The sequence below is a fragment of the Macaca thibetana genome, chromosome 15 (assembly GCF_024542745.1).
Source record: "Macaca thibetana thibetana isolate TM-01 chromosome 15, ASM2454274v1, whole genome shotgun sequence".
Lineage (NCBI taxonomy): Eukaryota > Metazoa > Chordata > Mammalia > Primates > Cercopithecidae > Macaca > Macaca thibetana.
The window spans coordinates 82,093,486-82,113,877 of NC_065592.1; the positions used below are offsets into that span (position 1 = coordinate 82,093,486).

Sequence of the window (20,392 nt, forward strand, 5' to 3'; positions counted from 1 at the left end):
CCCCAGGCTGTAGTGCAGTGGCGCAATCTCGTCTCACTGCAAGCTCCACCTACTGGGTTCACACCGTTCTCCTGCCTCAGCCTCCTGAGTAGCTGGGACTACAGGCACACACCACCACACCTGGCTAATTTTTTTCTTTTTTGTAGAGACAGGATATCTTGCTATGTGGCCCAGGATAGTATCAAACTCCTGGCCTCAAGCAATCCTCCCACCTTGGCCTTCGAGTGATGGGATTATAGGTGTGAGTCACTGCGCCTGGCTGGAAGATGTTTTATGTGTTGTCTAGTCATGAATATGGCACCCTAATTTTTCCAATGTTTTTCTTCTTTGCAAATATAACTAGAAAAAGACATAGTATGCTTTATATGTATATATACACACACACACACACACGTGTGTATATACGTATATGTGAACATGTACCCAAGGCCAAGCCAAGAAACAGAACCCTGTCAGAGTCCCACAGGTTCTTCATCTTGTTCCTGTCCCTGGCATGGTTCCACTCCCCAACTAGATGCAACCACCGTCCTGATCTTTGCAATAATTTTGTTTTAATGATTTTATTATTTTTAAACTTTACATGAATGGAAACATATTGCATATGTGTACTTTATTCTCATTCACCAAAGAATTTCTTCTGTTTATAATTCTAGATTACCAGTGTGTTCTGATTCAATGTTGCTGTCGAGAAGTGAGTTATCAGTTTAATCTTTTGTCTTTAGCTCTTTTTGATTTTTTTTTTCTGCTGGCATTCCACAGTCTTGGTATGATGTTTTTTAATTTATCTGCTTTGAATAAGATTTTAATATATTTTCCAACATTTTTAGTTGTGTTCAGTATCAAGGTTGGTCCTGCTATGATTAGAAATGAGATTTAAATTAAAAAAATAATAAAGTTAGAATCTTATTTACATACTGCTTTGTAACCTACTTCTAAAAACTTAACTTACTATGAGGTTTTTTCCTTGTAATTATAAGTTCTGTTTTTATGAGTGCATAGTATACCTGTACAGGAAAACACTAATTTACTCAATCGATTGTTGCACATTGTAGTTCTTGGTGATTTTCTACTATAATAAATGCTACACAAGATGATTTTTTTATTCACGTGGAATAACTGAAATTAAGACTTATATCAATGCCACCAACTAGATGTGTCCTCACTTAGTTATAAACAAGAGACAACGTGATAGTTTTTGCTCCGAGGAATGTCAGTAGATGGTATGACTACATAACTTACTTGAAAATAAAACAAATAGGGGTGACTGGTGTTACACCCATCCCATGTGGTCACTACCTTTCAGTATTTTCTCAACAATGTATCTAGTGAGGTCACTAGCAATTTTTAAAAATATGAGAATATAAAATATGACAGAGGGTCAATTCAGCCTAGTTAGCTTCCCTACACAGACCTTTTGCTGATCATGCTGCTGTAGTTATTGTGAGAGGTATATGAGAAATCTAATACGAGACATTTGTATATCATCAGACTTTTCCAGTACTAAAAGTGTAAATTCAGAAATACCATTCTGTCTGTTGCTCACATCATTAAGAAGAGGTAAAGCACTCAGAACCCCGACAGCCAGGATTACTCTAAGAATCTGTGAAATCAAAAACAAGATGTAAATTATTGCTTCCTTTTTTTAAAGCTAAGGTGGAGAGGCAAGCAACCTTTCAAATTCTACTTCTGTGACACTGTACACATATAATGATACTACTGTGTTTCTCTTAAAGAAAAGGCACACTGTAACTTAAAGCTGATGCCCAACAGGGCCATTCTGGAGTAAGTTACTAGTAGACAAAAGCTATGCTATTTAAATATCTCATAAAAAATACCTTTTCTTTTTTTAAGTAATAGAGTACCAAAAGCAAAACGTTGAGTTTCCAACATGAGGAAAATTGTGCTATCTGCTAAATGTAGACCAATGACAAAAGGGTTATCATATTTAATAAATTTAATTGGCTAGTGTATCATCTTGGATCTGTTATTGTTCATCTTTCATTTCAAAAAGCATGTTACTAACCAAATCAATTTCCCAGGGAAGCACTTTACTAATACGGATTTTTGTCACACTTCTTATGTAATTTGCTTATTAATTCAAATTAAGCTAGTTTTCTTTCCTAGCTTATCAGTGCAAAAACACTACTGCTTTTTTTTTTTTTTTTAATGTTTTATTTTTTTTGGAGACGGAGTCTCATTCTTTCACCCAGGCTGGAGTGCAGTGGAATGATCTTGGTTCATTGCAACCTCTGCCTCCTGGGTTCAAGCCATTCTCCCACCTCAGCCTCCTGAGTAGCTGGGATTACAGATGTGCGCCACCATGCCCGGCTAATGTTTGTATTTTTAGTAGAGACGAGGTTTTGCCATGTTGGCCAGGCTGGTCTTGAACTCCTAAGCTCAGGTGATCCACCCGCCTGGGCCTCCCAGAGTGCTGGGATTACAGGTGTGGGCCATTGCGCCTGGCCAGTACTGCAATTTTAAACAATTGTAGTACTTTGCCATCATGCAAAATAAATTTGATATCCTGTTTCCTACCCAAAATATACATAATAGTAATGCATTATATAAAATATAATCCTAAATAGTCAAGGGATAAAGTAATATAGGTCTTTCCCATAAAACACTTCTGAAATATTTAAAATTTGAGTTAAAAAAAGCGTCCGCTTTATCAAACACCTTTTGGAGTCTATCTACGTATTATATTGTGTAAGTAACGCTGCTATATCTGGCTTATACAGAAGTGAGACTCAGGATTGAGAAAACATACGATGTAACACTAAAATAACCGAGTAATTCTGTGTGCTCTACAGTTTCATTTGAAATAGGTGGGAAAAAGCACATCTAGTCATAATAACTTTCACAAGGCAATTAGTCACTGTTAATGCAATTTAAAAACAACTGTGGCAATTTCTCTAATTTGTTTTTGACATTTCTTTTATGTTCTAGACATAGTGGCATTTTTATTCTTTCTACAAATGTAGGTCATAAAGTTATTGGTTTCATTTACACAACAGTTCACACCTCCACCTCCCTACCACCATCAAAGCAAATAAAATGGAAAGCTTGGTAGACTAGATTCAAGTTTAAAGCACCAAAAGTAAAAACAAAATCACACTTAACACTCATTTTAGGAGATGAAAGGTTTACTTAGAAATTGCAAACATTTAGCAAAGGTAAGACAAACACTATTTTCCATATTCTACAGAAATACAATAATTTATATCTGGCTTGGTACATGGTCACATAAGAACAAATCTAATGGAAAAAGAATATTTTATTCTACTTTTCTGACACTTATCACAATGTGATAAGTGCCAGTAAGTCCTGGAAGACAGCTGCAGAGGAAGATTAGAATCCCAGGGCTGTTTGTTAATATACATGATTATATTGTAAGAATAATATAAAAACAAAATAGGTAAGATATACAATTAACATGCAATTTAAGCTATATTATTTTGAAGAAACAGGACAGAATTTAGTGAACGCAACTTGAAAATTTGTTAATAATGTATTATAATCAGCATATCACAGTATTTTACATGGTATGGAATTATTCCTCCTTAAATAATGCTTGGCAAATTGGAACAGGTTGATCCTACTTCTAGAGCATATTAAAATGAAGATGAAGGAAAACAAGCGGATAATTCTATTAGATGCTTTTCTAACTATTTTGAATTTTTAAAGTACCATAAATACATGCCTACCTCACCATCTCCAAAGTTAAAATAAAGTCATAGTTTGTACTCTACGAATCTGTACTGTCCGGTATAGTAGCCCTTAGCCATATGTGACTATTGAGCACTTAAAATGCGGCCAGTCAGAATTGAGATGTGCTGTGAGTACAAAATACACTCAAATCTAAGACTCAGTATGGAAGAAAAAGAAGATAAGGTGTTTCATTAATAATCTTTTATATTGATTACATGTTGAAATGATATTTTTAATATACTGGGTTAAATAAAATGTTATTAAAATTAATTTTGCGTGTTTCTTTTTTAATATGGCTACTAGAAAATTAAAAATTATGTTGTGGTTCACATTATATTTCTATTGAACAGTGTGGATATAGATAATCTATAGTCATTATATTAGCCTTAGAATTTAGCATCATACTTTAAGCACTCTGGGGTACTAACTCGAACTCCCAGAAACCCATAAGCACACTCTGCATATAAATTATTGCAAAATTCACTCTTATCTCTCTGCAAGATATGCATTTTAAGTGAAAAAAGAATTCACAAAATATTGAATCCTTAACAAATGTCAATTAGTATATGGAGAGAGCTAAAGGACTTCAATGTAGACTGTTATACTGGGGAAAAATAGATCAAGAAACATAGCAGTGCAACAGAGGGAAGACCATTAGTCTCTTCAGTAAAGTAAGTTAGCCAAACTTACCTTTAATGGCCAAGGCCTGACCCTGCACCACAGATTATATACATAACTTTTCCATTTAAACATAAACTATAAGAAAATCTTAAAACAATATTGATGGCAGCTAACTTAAATTTTCAAGCAATGTAAAATTAACAGGCATGGTGAATTCTAATGGCAGAATATAGTAGCTGAGAACTTCTTTTAAATGAAAGCTCCTCCATGTTAAATTATGCAATTGACTAGTGTCCAAAAAATTTGAGTAAAAAAAAAAAATTAGACGCTATTAAAAATCATAACTGGCCTTTGATATTTTTTCTTCCTCTCCTTTTTAAATCTTTTGTAGTGTAAAAGTATTTGGCATACTTATAATACCTTGTCTTTTATTTTTTCTAACTCAAAAACAATAAGTTAATCTAAGAATGCATTCCATTATTTTCCTAAAAACAACATATGCCAAAATACAATACTCACAGTGCTCACCTCAGTCAGCAGCCAGCATCATAGTCATGCATCAAGAACCTCGCCAGGAGGCAATGCCTAATTACATTTGTATTATACACTCTGTTCCTCACAGTTCAGGTAGGAATGTTTATTTGTGTTTTATAAAACTGTTTAATCTTTTTACATTAGGTAAACTCTGTCAAAAATGCTTTGAAAACCACAAATTAACAGATGCTGAAACTACTGTATCATTCATAAAAAGTTCTCCCTCATGCCAAAGATGTTCGGAGAAAACAAGCAGAAGTTTATTGTAACTTCACATTTTACCAGTACCACTCTTAAGACGCTAGAAACAAGTAAGATTTAAGGAAAAATAAAAAGAACCTAAACCCCGATAGTACTGGATATACCAATACAGAGACTGATTGCAGAAGACTACAGTAGTTCTCTCTAGAGTTCAGCGAACTGCTTAAGACATTTAATTACATTTATTAATATGCCTTGCATAAGAAAATACTACTTAAACTTTCACATCTCCTATCTTTCAACTATGTTGTGTATAAATAATATTTTTATTACATGTTACTAAGTCCAGCCTAAATAAGCCTCATAAATCATGTCAAATGATATAATTTTAAAATTCCACACATATATTACTCTACAAATATACTCCTTGGTGAAAAGATGTCAACAATCTCCTTTCTGAAAGCTGTTAGTTTGCTGTTAGATCAATCACTGACTAAGCATTTATTGAGCATCTACTATAACTGTACCCAGTCTTCAACTAATAAGAAAAAAATACCTGCTCCAAATGCAAGATGAAATAGTATTTGTAAGGGAGGATAATTTACAAACTTTTCTAATAGAATGCTCTTTGAATCAACATCTGAACATATGAAATTATGTGACAAATAAACCTAAATTTATTACGTATCACTTTATAAAGATAAATAAGCAATCGAAAGTGTGCTGCATAGTACCTTGAGGAAAGTGACTGCCATACATAAAATTAAGGCTGATTCCTTAAAGGTATGGAAGAAAAGCCAGAATGTTATTGTTTGTAAATGACTAAAGACTTAATATGAAAAGTTTACATAACTATCTCGTTAATTTGGGCAAATGAGCACTTATGTTAGGTTTCTAACTTTGCTGGAAGATGTTGCTCTAATAAAGAAAACTGCTTTAAATAGGAGCACTTTAAATAGGAGCATACACAAAAATAAAAATCCTTTGTAAATTTCACTTGCAATGTTGTGCAACTGTATATCTTTGCCATGTGCATTTGAAACTGATTATGTATTTTATGCAAAATGGTATATTTTTCCCAAAGCTAAGAATATGGACAATGATGATAAGACAGCTAAGCTAGTTTTATCTTTCTAGCTTTTATAAACTCTGACTTGTTGAATTCCTACAATGTGCAAGGCAGTATGCAATGTGTTGAACATATATGAAGTCTACACATAAAACAGAGGGAAACTGAAGTCTTTGGAAGCAAAATAGTTGTCAATTTGAAAACCAACAGTAATCATTTTCCTCAACAGTATTTCTAAAAGTTGAGAATGATGTCAACGAAAACAAAATACAATTATTCCCACCTCTACCAAAGATGGAACTGTAATACAGAAATCATTTCCACAGAAGACACAAGAATGTTCATACTAGAGCCATAGGGACCAAAGCAGCAAGATGAACAATGAGGCAGTCACAGAATATCTACTAGCTACTGTACTGGTAATAGTTTATAAAAAATACGATCTATACTAAAATTTAAGAGCTAATAATATATTTAGCATATTTTTGCCTTTGCTTTTTGCCACTGAATATAAAATTTGTCCTAAATTTACTAAATCTTCTACACCCTGAGGAATAACAACAGACTAATAAAAGTAATGTCAGGGTTAGCCTTCTGGACCATTCTATTGTCCAGAAAGCACAAATTATATATAGCTAATATTCTTGGAAGCACAAAGTTTCATCAGCAGACTAAACTACTGCCCTGTATTGTTCTTAGCAAAGAGTTTGGTTTTACAGTGTTAACATGGCCTGGTGAGAGTAGAGAAGTCAAAGTTGGGAGCCTGAGGTTTCCTCTCCCACCTAAGATCCACAACTGATACACTGGTTTTCTGTCTTCACCATGAACATGGCATATTGCTGCCCTTTAGGAATATATTATTCAACAGTTCTCTGTAAAAGCACTTTGGAATCTTTAGCTATATATTTCTATGAAATTATAGTTGCTATCTTGAAATATGGAATTCCTATCCCTCCCTTCTCCAGATACAAACAGATAAAATGATACATTTAAAATTTCATCTATGCATTTACTTCTTTTCCTCCAGTATCTGAAAGAAAGCAAGTACTGTTTTCACCCTTTCAACTATATTACATTATGCCTGAATTTGAGAGGGAAGGAAGGTCCTAAAGTAAGGCAAAGGATTCATTTAGGACAACATTCTGGCCTTTATTTTAGGGCAGAGTGCCACTGTTTCCCGTTGGACACAGGTTTCAGACTAATCTATTTGTGCACACACCATCCTCTAAATGGGATGCCTCCAACCCCCAAAACATTAGTTGCCAGAAAGAAAGAACTAAATATTGGTAGGGTCCTTAAAATGATAACTAATGGAATAATCAAAGCATCCTGCCTGCTTATATCAGTCTCTCACTGAAGGATAAAATACCCTATGGGGCCATGCCTAGCGATGGGAATAAATAAAACAATGGGCCACAATCAACTGTTTGATAAAACTTCCATCCTGTTTTCTTAAACATTAAATATAATCTTGCTCCCAAAAAAGTAAGAAAGGCACTCAAATTAACACAGTCCTATAGTTATTTTTTAAAAGACACTATGTGACAATAAGGAATTCTTGGGGTTGATTTTTCTTCTTCATTAACTTCCCAGTGCCTCTACACATCTCTCCATTAACTGGGAGCTTATTACAGAGCATACCTAGGTGTGGGGAGGCAGCAACACATAAAGTGCTAGGGTTTGCACAGTTCTATTTGAGAAATTTATTCAAGACAAAAGGTTCAGTTGTTATCAGGTTCAAATTTTCTAGCACACTTTAAATATCTTTAAGTTTTAAAATATAATTTTCCAATAGCAAGATAATACTTAGCTTAAAACAGCTTTTTAGAAAAAAAAATCATGTTACTTCCCTTTACAACTAAATCTTTAGCATCTTCTATAACTCAGGGGAACTAGGGTAGGGATTATTAGATTGTTATACAGTAGGTGGTATCTGCCATCTTGTGCTATATAACAGAAAATTATTAAACTGATAATTTGTTTGCTTCAATATTAAAAATTCTTTTTACACGCACATACATGTGTGTGTGGCCTAACAAGAATAAATTGGCATGACCTGAACATACCTAAGTGGCATATGATCTACTATGTATTTGCTTTCCTGCAAACTACTGCATAAAAATCCAAAAACTTTTGTTTCCATATCTTGTATCACATAAGCCCTTATTTGAAAACTTAAGTACTTTTAGAGATAACCTGTATGTATTTAACCCTACTAATAATTAAGCCTTTAAGTGAGAACTGTACCATAGGAATAAGAAATATGACTGAAAGTCTGGGCCCAGAGTTTCTTAAGACGTAATAAAATGCTAAAACCTAGAGAAGACAAAGGGGACATTAATATGTATCAAATCCCTAAGCTTACAAAGTACTCACACAGATTTAAGAAATACCTGAAAGAGTCACAGTTCAAGTTGTGGGGAAACAAGGAAAAGCATAAAATGATGATACGTGCACAGGTACAGATCAGTAAGTCACTGAAATCAAAGAATTTCTTCAGATGACCAAAAGCAGTTCTGCCTCTGTGTGCAGGATCTGTCCTCTAATACCGCAAATGAACAGAAAGTGGTGTTCTTAATGCAAGTGGGTTCTTCAGCTCTACAATTTTTAGTATATGTTATAGTACAGTTAATTGACAATTACAGAGCTGCATTTCTTGGCTGGGATTTAACAAGTTTAAACAAGGTAATGAAATGAAGAAAAAAAAGTCTAAATCAACTTATTCTATAGGCGATAGCACTTCCCACGTATTACGAAACTAGAAAGCATCATTCATTCACAATCCATTGCACTAATCCATCAATTTCTCAATCATCACTCATTCTTATAACTCCCAAACAATCTTTCTCTTCTTCTGTTAGTCATTCATTAATTTAATAAATATTTAATGACTCCTCACAATGTGCAGGGCACAAGTAGAATCTGAAAAACACCATATTGCCAAAACAGGTACACTAAAGTACACTAAGGTACACTAAAAGTGGGGTGAAGGTGGTGGTGGAGACAGTTACAGAGCTTAATGCTTTTTGCTTGTCAGTAGTATTCTTAATCCACAGTATGGTACGATGACCCACTGTTCTTTCAGTGAAAGTTTAATAAAATACATGTCAATAAGCCATCTTTTCCTTTTAACAATTAGTTATAGAAAAATAAGTGAAGACTAACAAGTCCCAGAAAATAGACACATCCTTTCTACTACATGAGCTCAGTCAAAGACATTATCATGCTACAGCTAGCGGGTTTAAATATTAACCACTTAGGAAAAAAAACAACCATATAGGGCAATATTAGGATTTTCTGTGAATGAACAATTAAAAAATGCAAACTCTAGAAATAAAGCAGCACACAAAAGTTACATACTAACAGTATCCTTTGGGTATTTGTATTTTTGCTCTCTACTTAAAACTTTTAGGAAGAAACCAAGACATATTAAAGGACTGCACGGCTTCAAAAGAGTGGGTTAAGAGCCTTAGAAGATATGAAAATAGTTAACACCAAAGATGGGCAAGATCATCAGTGGAAGGTACACAAAGGCATAGAGCACTATAAAAATTTAGCTAGTGTTTCATAGGGTATTGTCACTCATTTCCTGATATTTTTTCACATCAAAGCATAATAAGCCCTATTACTCAAAATGTGAAAAATGATTTTTAGGAGAAAAGGTAATACTGAGTTCGGCCAGAATCTGGCGACATATTTTAGTGGAATGGGTTGAACCACCCATGTCTTTTCTGTGTAGTTTGCCCCCAAACCCTCACAGGAGCTAAAAATCATAAACTTATGATTTTACCCATAGAGGTCTAGGTGGACCTTGAGGTATTTGATTCAAAATATGTTTTGTACACAAAGGACCATGGAATTATGTTCTTAATGGCATTTTTTCATCTAAATAATATAAAAGCTACAAAAAGGTAATTTTTGACTTGAGAGAAGAACAAATTCTGTCTACTGGGGCCAGGCTAGACAACGTTTCTGGCATTCTTAAGTCTCACTCACTTAAACAGTCTGCCACTCAACAAAACCAGGATGCCCAAGAAAAGGACATATTTCTGCTTTTTTAAGGCGATGTACCTAACTCAAGTCCAGGCTTTCTATAACAGTGAGACAGAGAGGTTTACTTTCCCTACATCTTTATCCCCACTTTGCAAATCACCTAGCCAGTAAAAAGCACAACAGGCAAAGCATGGTTGTCACACTTATTTCTGCCACTGTGACTCCCATTCTGCACAGAGACAGGACAACTGACAGCTTCCATCATTAGGGAAACTTTTGGAAGGGCCACTCTTGTTGATATTTCTGGTATATGAATGTATTTTAGATGAGGTATGAAATTCATTGCAAATAGGGGGTAGAAATCTTGAAGACACACCCCTGAAGTAAGAAAGGAAAGATATACAAAAATGACACATGGAAGTGACAAAAAATATGTAATGGATTGGCAAAACAGAAAGTATATGAAAAGAAGAAACACAGACCATTTACAAAAGGGCAAATATAAGAAAGCAGACATTACACGGCCCATTCCCCACCCTCACCCCACCTACCTGAAAAACTCAGCCCTTGTTATTAAAAAGATACAGCTATAATGTGGATACTTTGGTACCTCATCCCTGATTAAGTTCAGTATAAAAGTGTTTTGTTTTGCACATACTATTCCTTCCCCTGGCATTTGCCAGTAAACTTTAATAGTCACTTCATGATAATTTTATAGTCTCCATAGTGTATCCTCAATAATTTAGATTTTTAAAAAGGAAGATTTTTATGGATATATTTCTTTATATATTTCTCCCATTTGTTATAAGTAAATTTGAAATTAAAAAGTAGTAATAGCTAAAAACAGCATTCCAGGTTTTCAGAAAGAAAAAAAAAATCAACTGTATAAGGACTGACGTGTTTTGGCATATACCAAATTTGAGGTAAAAATAATCTATCAAAACTAGCAATAAAAATAATTTTCCTTTACTGCAATTACATAAACTCTTAAATTAGTTTTTTTTTTTTTAAATAACCATTTAAAAAATGGATTACATTGGAAGCATTTTTTTCATATAAATTCCAATACTTCTGACTTTGGTAATTGGGTAGAACAGGCTAGAGAAAGAGAACTAGTTTATATTTTTACACATTCACCCATCTAGCCATTTGATTCTTAAAACAATTACATCAAGTTATTCAGCATTCATACCAACATTTCAGCATTCATACCAACATTCTTAAGTTGAACTGCAACATAAATGTTTATTTTCAACTTGTTTTAGAGACAGGGTCTCAACTCTGTTGCCCAGGCTGAGTACAGTGGTGCAATCATGGCTCACTATAGCCACAAACACCTGGGGCTCAAGCAATCCTTCTGCCTCAGCTTCCTGCGTAGTTAGGAACACAGGTGCATAGCACTATGCCTAGCTATTTTTTTTTTTTTAACTTTTTGTAGAGATGGGGTCTTGCTATGTTGCCCAGGTTGGTCTCAAAGTCCTGGGCTCAGGAGATCCTCCTGCCTAGGCCTTAAATTTTTAATTTTTAAAATAATTTGCCTATGCAGCAATTGGACTGAGGTGGGTAGAGGTGTGTATGTGAACCAATCAGGAAAACCAAATGAGAAGCCCCACTTACAGAAATACAAAGGGTGAGAAGTTCAACAGAAAATTTAAGACACGTTGTTTAGCACGAAGGAACTATACAACTATTTTATCCCCACAGGAATGCCAGTTATTAACAAAATAAATAAAATGAAAGATTTACTATGGACTTTCAACCTAAAGATGAAGAACATATGGTTAGCCAATAATAGTAAATAGTTCATGCAACTATGTAAATAATAAAAGAAAGCAATATTGCACTAAAAGGGGAACCTTGTAGGACTAATTCACCTCTTTCATTGACTCAAAGTAACCAGCCATTTCCTGTATGCACTGGCAAACCTGGCTTGCTCCACGTTCCGACAGGTGGACAATATTTGATCAATGAACCTGTGCTCCATTTCTAGGCCTAGAGAGTCTGGAGCTGGTGTCCGCTTCAGGCGTTTGGTTTCCTGGGAATAGCCTTGCTTGCTAGAGTCATTCAGTCCATCCACTTCCATTGCCTGAGACAGTTGGGAGCCTGCTGGGATAAGGTGCAAGTCACTCAAAGTCCCCCCAGGGCTGTCTGCAGGTGACAACTGGGTCATGCTGTGAGGAAACCTACCATTTAAGTGATGCTGAAGGTAGAAAATATGCCGCCTGCGATAGAGAGGGGAAGGAAGAGAATAAAGAAAATCACATTTTTTTCACATTCCGGAAAAAAAAGTTTGCAATTTCAAAACATACAGTATTCAGTTCACTGTCCACTTCATAACCAAGTTATACAGGGGAAGGAGGAAAAACAGCAATGATGTTCCAGGATATTTGGACAAAGAAAGTCTTATAACCCCAGCTTACAGGTTTGTTTGTGAGAAAGAATACGGTCCTAAGGTTTTTCATAAGCATTTACTGAGATGACAATGACTTGGAGATGGTGCTCTATGGTAACTATAACATAAAACTAGAAATATGTGATAGTCTTATTTCTGCTACAAATTATAAATATAAAACAAAACCAAAAACGAACCTCATTGATATCCTGGAAGAAAAGTGATTCAGAAATAAGGGGATTGAACAGTTCCTTTAGAGGCTGAATCTGTGGCCTCTATCAAATACTTTAATAAAAATAACGTATCTGTTGTAGGGGGTCTTATTCCCTAAAAGTCAACTGAACTTTACCCTAAATCCATCACCAACTACAGTTTTAAACATCCACATGCACTGGGGATGTGCTGAGCTCTGAGCACAACATGTTAAAAGATACAGTTCCTGTTCTCCCTTTGAGAAGAGCAATTCTCCTGCCCTTAGAACCACCTAGAATTGTTTGTTAAAAATGAAGATTCCCGTGCCTAATCTCCAAAAATTTCAATTCAGTGGGGGCACATCTATGTACAATGAACTGTATAAGCTCTAGGTTGTTATATCTCATCATTCACATTGGCAACTCTAAGCCCTTAAAAGAGAATTCTATTCATTTTCCTTGCATATTCTGAAGCAGACAGGGAGCATATAATGTACCAGTTTTACAAGGGGTAAAACTTAAAGGCCAGATAAGCTGCCTAATGACAATGAGTCAGCAGTAGAAAACTGGCCTATGGCACAACTAGTTTATATTATGCTTTGCTCTAATGTGCTTTGCAGATATTGTTTTTTTTTTTTTTGGTTTTTTTTTTTTTTTTGAGACAGTCTCGCTCTGTCACCCAGGTTGGAGGGCAGTGTGGCACAATCTTGACTCACTGCAAGCTCCACCTCCCGGGTTCACACCATTCTCCTGCCTCAGCCTCCCGAGTAGCTGGGACTACAGGCGCACACCACCATGCCCAGCTAATTTTTTGTATTTTTACTACAGACGGGGTTTCACTGTGTTAACCAGGATGGTCTAGATCTCCTGACCTTGTGCTCCACCCTCCTGGGCCTCCCAAAGTGCTGAGATTACAGGCCAGATATTGTATTTTTTACAAACCGAAGGTTTGGCAATCTTATGTCAAGCAAGTCTATCAGCACAATTTTTCCAACTAAATGTGGTCACTTTTTGTCTGTGTCACATTTTGGTAACATTCCTAATATTTCAAACTTTTTCAAGATTATTATATCTGTTATGTGATCTGTGATCAGCGATCTTTGATGTTACTACTATAACTATTTTGGGGTGTCACAAACACACCCATGTAAGATGGTAAACTGAACCAATAAATGTGTGTGTTCTGACTGCTCCACCAACCAGCTCTTCCCCCATCTCTCTCCCTCACCCTAGGCCTCCCTGTTCCCTGAGATACAACAATATTGAAATTAGGCCAATCAATAACCCTACAATGAACTCTAAGTGTTCAAGTGAAACGAAGAGTCACAGATCTCTCACTTTAAATCAAAAGCTAGAAATGATTAAGCTAAATGAGGAAGGCATGTCCAAAGCTGAGACAGGCTGAAAGGTAGGCCTCTCATGCCAAGTTGTCAATGCAAAGGAAAGTTTTTGAAGGAAATTAAAAGTGGTACCCCAGTGAACACACAAATGATAAGCAAAACACAGTCTTACTGCTGATATGGAGAACGTTTTAGTGTTCTGGATAGAAGAGCAGATCAGCCACAACATTCCCTTAAGGCAAAACCTAATCCAGACTAAGGCTCTAATGCTCTTTAATTCTAAGACTGAGAGAGGTGAGGAAGTTGGAGAAAAAGAGTTTGGAGTTAGCAGAGATTGGATCATGAGGTTTAACGAAAGAAGCCATCTCTGTAACATAAAAGTACAAAGTGAAGTAGCAAATGCTGATGTAGAAGCTGCAGCAAGGTATCCAGAAGACCTAGCTAAGATCCCTGATGAGGGCAGCTATACTGACAAGAGATTTTCAATGTAGATGAAATACCCTTCTATTGAAAGATGCCGTCTAGGACTTTCATAGCTAGAGAGAAATCCATGCCAAGTTTCAAAGGACAGTCTGACTCTTGGTAAGGGCTAATGTAGCTGGTGACTTTAAGTTGAAGCCAGGGCTCATTTACCATTCCAATAATCTTAGGGCCCTTAAGAATTATGCTAAGCCTACTCTGCCTGTGTTCTATCAACAGAATAACGAAGCCCGGATGAAAAGACATATGTTGACAGCACGTCCATTTAAAGAATGGTTAACTGAATATTATGAGCCCACTGTTGAGAACTGCTGCTCAGAAAAAAAGGATTCCTTCCAAAATATTACTGCACACTAACTATGCACCTAGTCACGTGAGAGCTCTGATTGAGATGTACAAAAAGATTCATGTTGCTTTCATGACTGCTAACACAGCATTCATTCTATAGCCCATGGATCAAGGAAAAACTTCAACTTTCAAGTCTTGTTAAGAAATACATTTCATAAGGCTGTAGCTGCCACAGATAGTGATTCCTCTGATGGATCTGGGCAAAGTAAATTGAAAACCTTCTGAAAATGGTTCACCATTTTAGATACCAATTAAGAACGTTTGTGATTCATGGGAGAAAGTCAAAATATCAACATGAACAAAACTCTGAGAGAAGGTGATTCCAACCCTCATGGATGACTTTGAGGAGTTCAAGACTTCAGTGTAGTAAGTCACTGCAAATGTGGTAGAAATTACAAGAGAACTAGAATTGGAAGTGGGGCCTGAAGATGTGACTGAATTGCTTACAATCTCATGATAAAACTTGGATGGATGAGGAGTTGCTTTCTACGGATGAACCAAAATAAAAAGTGTTTTGTTGAAATAGAATCTACTCCTGGTGAAGATGCTGTGAAATGAACATTGTTGAAATGACAACAAAGGATTTAGAATATGACACAAACTTATTTGATAAAGCAGCAGCAAGGTTTAAGAGGAGTCCAATTTTGAAAGAAGTTCTACTGTGGGCAAAATGCTGTCAAACAGCATCACATACTACAGAGAAATCTTTCATGAAAGAAGAGTCAAACTTCATTGCGATCTTATTTTAGGAAATTGCCACAGCCACCCCAACCTTCAGCAACCACCACTCTGATCAATCAGCAGCCACCAACACTGAGGCAATACCTTTCACCAGGAAAATACTGCAACTTGCCGAAGGGTTGGATGATCTGATCGTGAGCATTTTTTAGCAATCTAGTATTTTAATTAAGATACATAGTTTTTTTTTTTTAGACATACTGCTGTTGCACACTTCTTAGACTACAGTGTAATGTAAAAGTAACTTTTATATGCACTGGGAAACAAAAAAATTGTGTGGCTTACTTTATTGCTTTATTCACTTTATTGCAGTGGTCTGGAACTGAACCTGTGATATCTCTGAGGTATGCCAGTAGCTTAAAAGATCTATCTTCTCTCTTGAAAACATGAAATAAGTGACTTGGTTTTAAGAGAAAAAGAGCATTCTCTACTAATGAAGGTGCCAAAGAGGGGAGATAATCTTTTGTTATGAATATATTTAGTAAGGAAAAGCAGCTGACCAGGTCTCCTCAAATAACCTACAAGATAGACTAGACTGAAGAAAGAAGAAAATCTCAATAACTTTAGAAATAGGCAATTTTAAAGAATGCCTACCTCCTTCCTGCCTAGTGCAGGCAAGTCTTTCATTTACAAATACAATGCTATGGCCTAAAGTAGAATCTGTATTTATGAAGATGAAGACGCCTCCAAAAAAGGAAGATCCAAAAGAAATGAAGCTGGGAAGGGATCACATACGTGACTTCATTCCAACATACTGTCAAATGTACTCACAACTGAAGTGGATAGATTGCTAACCCTTTTTCACTTTTTGCTACCAGACTTTCCCCTCTCTCAAAGATAAATTCTCTTACACTTTAAACAAAAAGTGTCAAGAGATTATACTTCAGGTAAGTTAATTTGCAGACCATCAGGGTTGGAAAAATGATAAAGCATACCTTATTCTCGGGGTCTAATCAAATCTCAATCCTGACTGTGCATCAATATTATGTGTTGAGTTTTTTCTCAAAAAAAAAAAAAAAAGGCCAGACATGGTGGCTCACGCCTGTAATCCCAGCACTTTGGGAGGCTGAGGCAGGTGGATCACCTGAGGTCAGAAGTTCAAGACCAGCCTGGCCAACATGGTGAAACTCCATCTCTACTAAAAATACAAAACTAGCCAGGTGTCGTGGTGAGCGCCTATAATCCCGGCTACTCGGGAGGCTGAGGCAGGAGAATCTCTTGAACCTGGGAGGCTGAGATTGCAGTGAGCCGAGATTGTGCTATTGCACTCCAGCCTGGGCAAGAAGAGCGAAACTCTGTCTCAAAAAAAAAAAAGAGAGAGAGAGAGAGATGGCAGCAATTCATCCTAGATATGCTAAGTATTAGTATCTCCAAGGAAGGAGTCCAAAAACTTTTGATTCTGTTTTATTTTGGAACTAACACAGGTTATTCTACTGCACAGTCAAGGCTGACTATCACCATCCTAAGCTGCAGGCAGAGATCTACATGAGCAATCTCTTATTAATGATGATGATGATGATGATGATCCAAAACCTCTTGTATTCACTCAGGCAAAGCTCAACAATCAGATGACCATGTTTACCCAAGCAGGCAGGAATCAGGTGTAACTAACACCTTCTGCAGCTCTCATGAGGACATGCATAGTTTTGTGTAGAAAATAGATTTTCCCTTTTCTTACCTATGACACCAAAGGGTTTCATGTCCTGGGTAGGAATCAATAAGATCAGTGCTGAATTCAACTTCTTCTTCTAGAAGATGGTGAAGATTAATCCTTGGTTCCTCTGTTGAAACTGCTGCTTCTTCATCTTTTGGAAGAACTAGCGCTGGCTCACTTCTCAAAGGATTTTGCTCCATCACAGAACTGTCTATCACAGTTTGGCTAATCAAAGACTTTAGCAAAAACTGGCGGTAGTGAAATCCACTGTGGTCTGAAACGTGCATAGATGCCCAATGTTTAGTAGAAGACAGTTCATCAAGAAGAATCTTGTAAGAAGAAAAAAGGGAAGTAAGAAGAAGAGTTCCGAAAGGTTCTTCTTTCTCCATTATTGCCTCTGATTTCTCTTTGATTTGTTCCTTTTTTGACAAGACCATTCTTACCAATATTTTGTACACAATGTCCAGCACAGTGCTCTCACTTAGTGGAAGTTTAATACATGCAAATTTTCTCTTCCCCATATAAAAGTGATAGATTTTTTTTCTTTAAGATTAAAGAATTTAAGAACTCATTTGTCATCCTTGCCTTAGACCTTGACTACTCACATTCTGATTGATACACACAGAGAAGGAAAGACAAATTCTAAAATAATGATGAGCATTAGGGTATTCATTTACAAGTAATGCTGATGTAAAAGGAAAAATATAAACTCAGATTACTTTCATATAAACTTTATTTTACATTTAATAAATGTGTATAATATCTAACTTATTCTGTCTTCAACAATAGGCTCAGTGAAATTATTTGTTCTTCAGTATAAGTGCCATGAGGGCAGAGACCATGTTTGTCTTGTTCACTACTTAATTATAAGGGATTAGTAGAAAAACATGATGCACTAATAATAAGAATGTTTCAAGAGCTCGTGACTTTAACTATTTGTCTCAAACTTATTTAACAATAATAAATGGGTTTTAAAAGAAATGAAATAAAATTCAGCAGTAAATTGTTTAAATCTTTGTGATACCAATATCTTGCAAACTGAAGAATTTCAAATGAAATGCTTTTTTAAAAAGCAGCACTTATGCAAAAATAATTTATTTGAGAGTGTCTTGGACAGGTAGCAAACATAAATCAGTGAAAGGTATATCAAGTGCCTACCACGTTCCATCAGAGGATTTTCAGACCAGCTAAGGAAAAAAGATACACATTTGTGAACAGTTAACAATATAGACAGCATAATGCTGAATGCCACCTTTACCTGTCTGTCAAAGGTCCCAGACAAATGCCTTCTCCTGTACCATGATCTTTTTTCCATTTCTTACACCATTTTTCTTCCCCGGGAATCTTTCCTTTTCCTGAACCCCCACAGTACTTATGTATTGCATCACATTTATTAAAGAATTTCAGTGCATCTCTTCATTCCCATTAAACTCAGTGAGTGAGGGCTTTAAGATATTTATTCATTCCTATTTGATACTTCAATCCTCCTATACCTACTGACATCAGAGTGGATACATAAATATTTTATGAAATGAATGAATGAACAATTTAATAAATAAGGCAAATAGTATAAAGGAGTAAGATTACTTCCAGCCAAGACAGTCAAGTTGTATCAGTGATATGTTTTAAACATCTCCTTTAAGTTCCAATGAGTTTATTCACAGCCACCTAAATTTATTACAGAGGTTAGAGCTGGCAAGTCTCTGAGAAATGGAAAACAGTATCTTTATTTGATTTTAAAAGGCGAGCAAAAAATAGCACCAGATAAACTCCTACCTGAAATAAAAACTAATCTTACGTTTATTACATTTTTGAAAAGTAAACCTGTAGAACATTCTGGCTATAATACAGCAGCTTTTTTATTTTGGCATGGCTTCTTAGTATGGATTGAAAAGAGTACTCTACTTATTTAACGTGAACTTATATAATATGAAAAACATTTAGATTATTTCTAACTGGATATTTCTATGTATAAAATTGCAGTTTATTATTTTTGAGGCAAAAATGGCACATAAATAAAAGATGTTCTGGCTGGGTGCGGTGGCTCATGCCTGTAATCCCAGCACTCTGGGAGGCTGGTGGATCACCTGAGGTCAGGAGTTGGAGACCAGCCTGGCCAACATGGTGAAACCCTGTCTCTACTAAAAATACAAAACTTATCAGGGCGCAGTGGTGCATGCCTGTAGTCCCTGTTACTTGGGAGGCTGAGGCAGGAGAATAACTCGAACCTGGGAGGCAGAGGTTGCAGTGAGCCAAGATTGCTCGACTGTACTCCAGCCTGGGTGACAAAACGAGACTCCATCTCAAAATGGAAAAAAATATACATATATTTTCAACAAAATCACTTTCTTAAAAAAATTATTAGGGTTTTAAAGAGAAAATCCACTATATTCTTTTCCCTAAGACATAAAGATGCATATTAAATGAAAGAAGAAACTTTAACTGGAATTTCAGGGCATTTTCTTGTTAGAATAAAAAGATATAAAGATATAGGGAATGATTTTTTTTTAAAAAGACAGCAATTACTTTTAAGTGATCCAATTAACTTTTAAGTAATCTAAAGATACTATATAAAGATATGGCTTTAATGTACGGTACTGATGGGATAAATGACCTTTATGTGATATACCTTAAATATCTTCCTTTTCCTATTTCCATATGAAAACATGAGTAAGTGAGTAAATAAACTACAAGAAAACTGCAGATGCAGGGCTATGAAAAAGAGGGATAACATGTTAAAAATGAAAGACTACTAAAAATACATATGCTGTAGGTCCTGTAAACTTTTAAAAATAACATTTGGGCTTTCTTCTGATTATAAAAGTGATACAAAATGATCAATATAGAAAATTCCAATAATACGCAAAAATATAAAAAAGCAAACAAAAATCCATTATTTTGCTGGCCAGAGATCACTACTTGTAACATTCTGGCATAAAACAAATCTTTCAGGTTTTTTTCTATGTATGCACATGCACAGAGTTTATTTTTAACAAAAATCTGGGATATTCTTTTGTACTAATTTTATTCCACTTCAATTATAAATATATTCCTATGGCATTAAATATTATTTTATAATTTTTAACTCGTAAAATATTTCACCCTCAGGATTATCAGAATTTA

The 20,392-nt window shown here is 35.5% G+C and overlaps 1 protein-coding gene across 1 annotated transcript in view; it reads right to left on the reverse strand.

The window, feature by feature from the left end:
* Positions 1–3,125: 3,125 nt before the first annotated feature.
* The window catches only part of PTAR1 (protein prenyltransferase alpha subunit repeat containing 1), a 424,325-nt gene continuing 407,058 nt past the window's right edge, over positions 3,126–20,392 (reverse strand). Inside the window, exons 7-9 of the mRNA XM_050760916.1 lie at positions 17,294–17,598; positions 12,314–12,348; positions 3,126–12,232 (exon numbers count right to left, since the gene is read on the reverse strand). Coding sequence (XP_050616873.1) covers positions 12,006–12,232; positions 12,314–12,348; positions 17,294–17,598 — 567 coding nt within the window. The 3' untranslated portion in view covers positions 3,126–12,005. The remainder of the gene's footprint in view (positions 12,233–12,313; positions 12,349–17,293; positions 17,599–20,392) is intronic.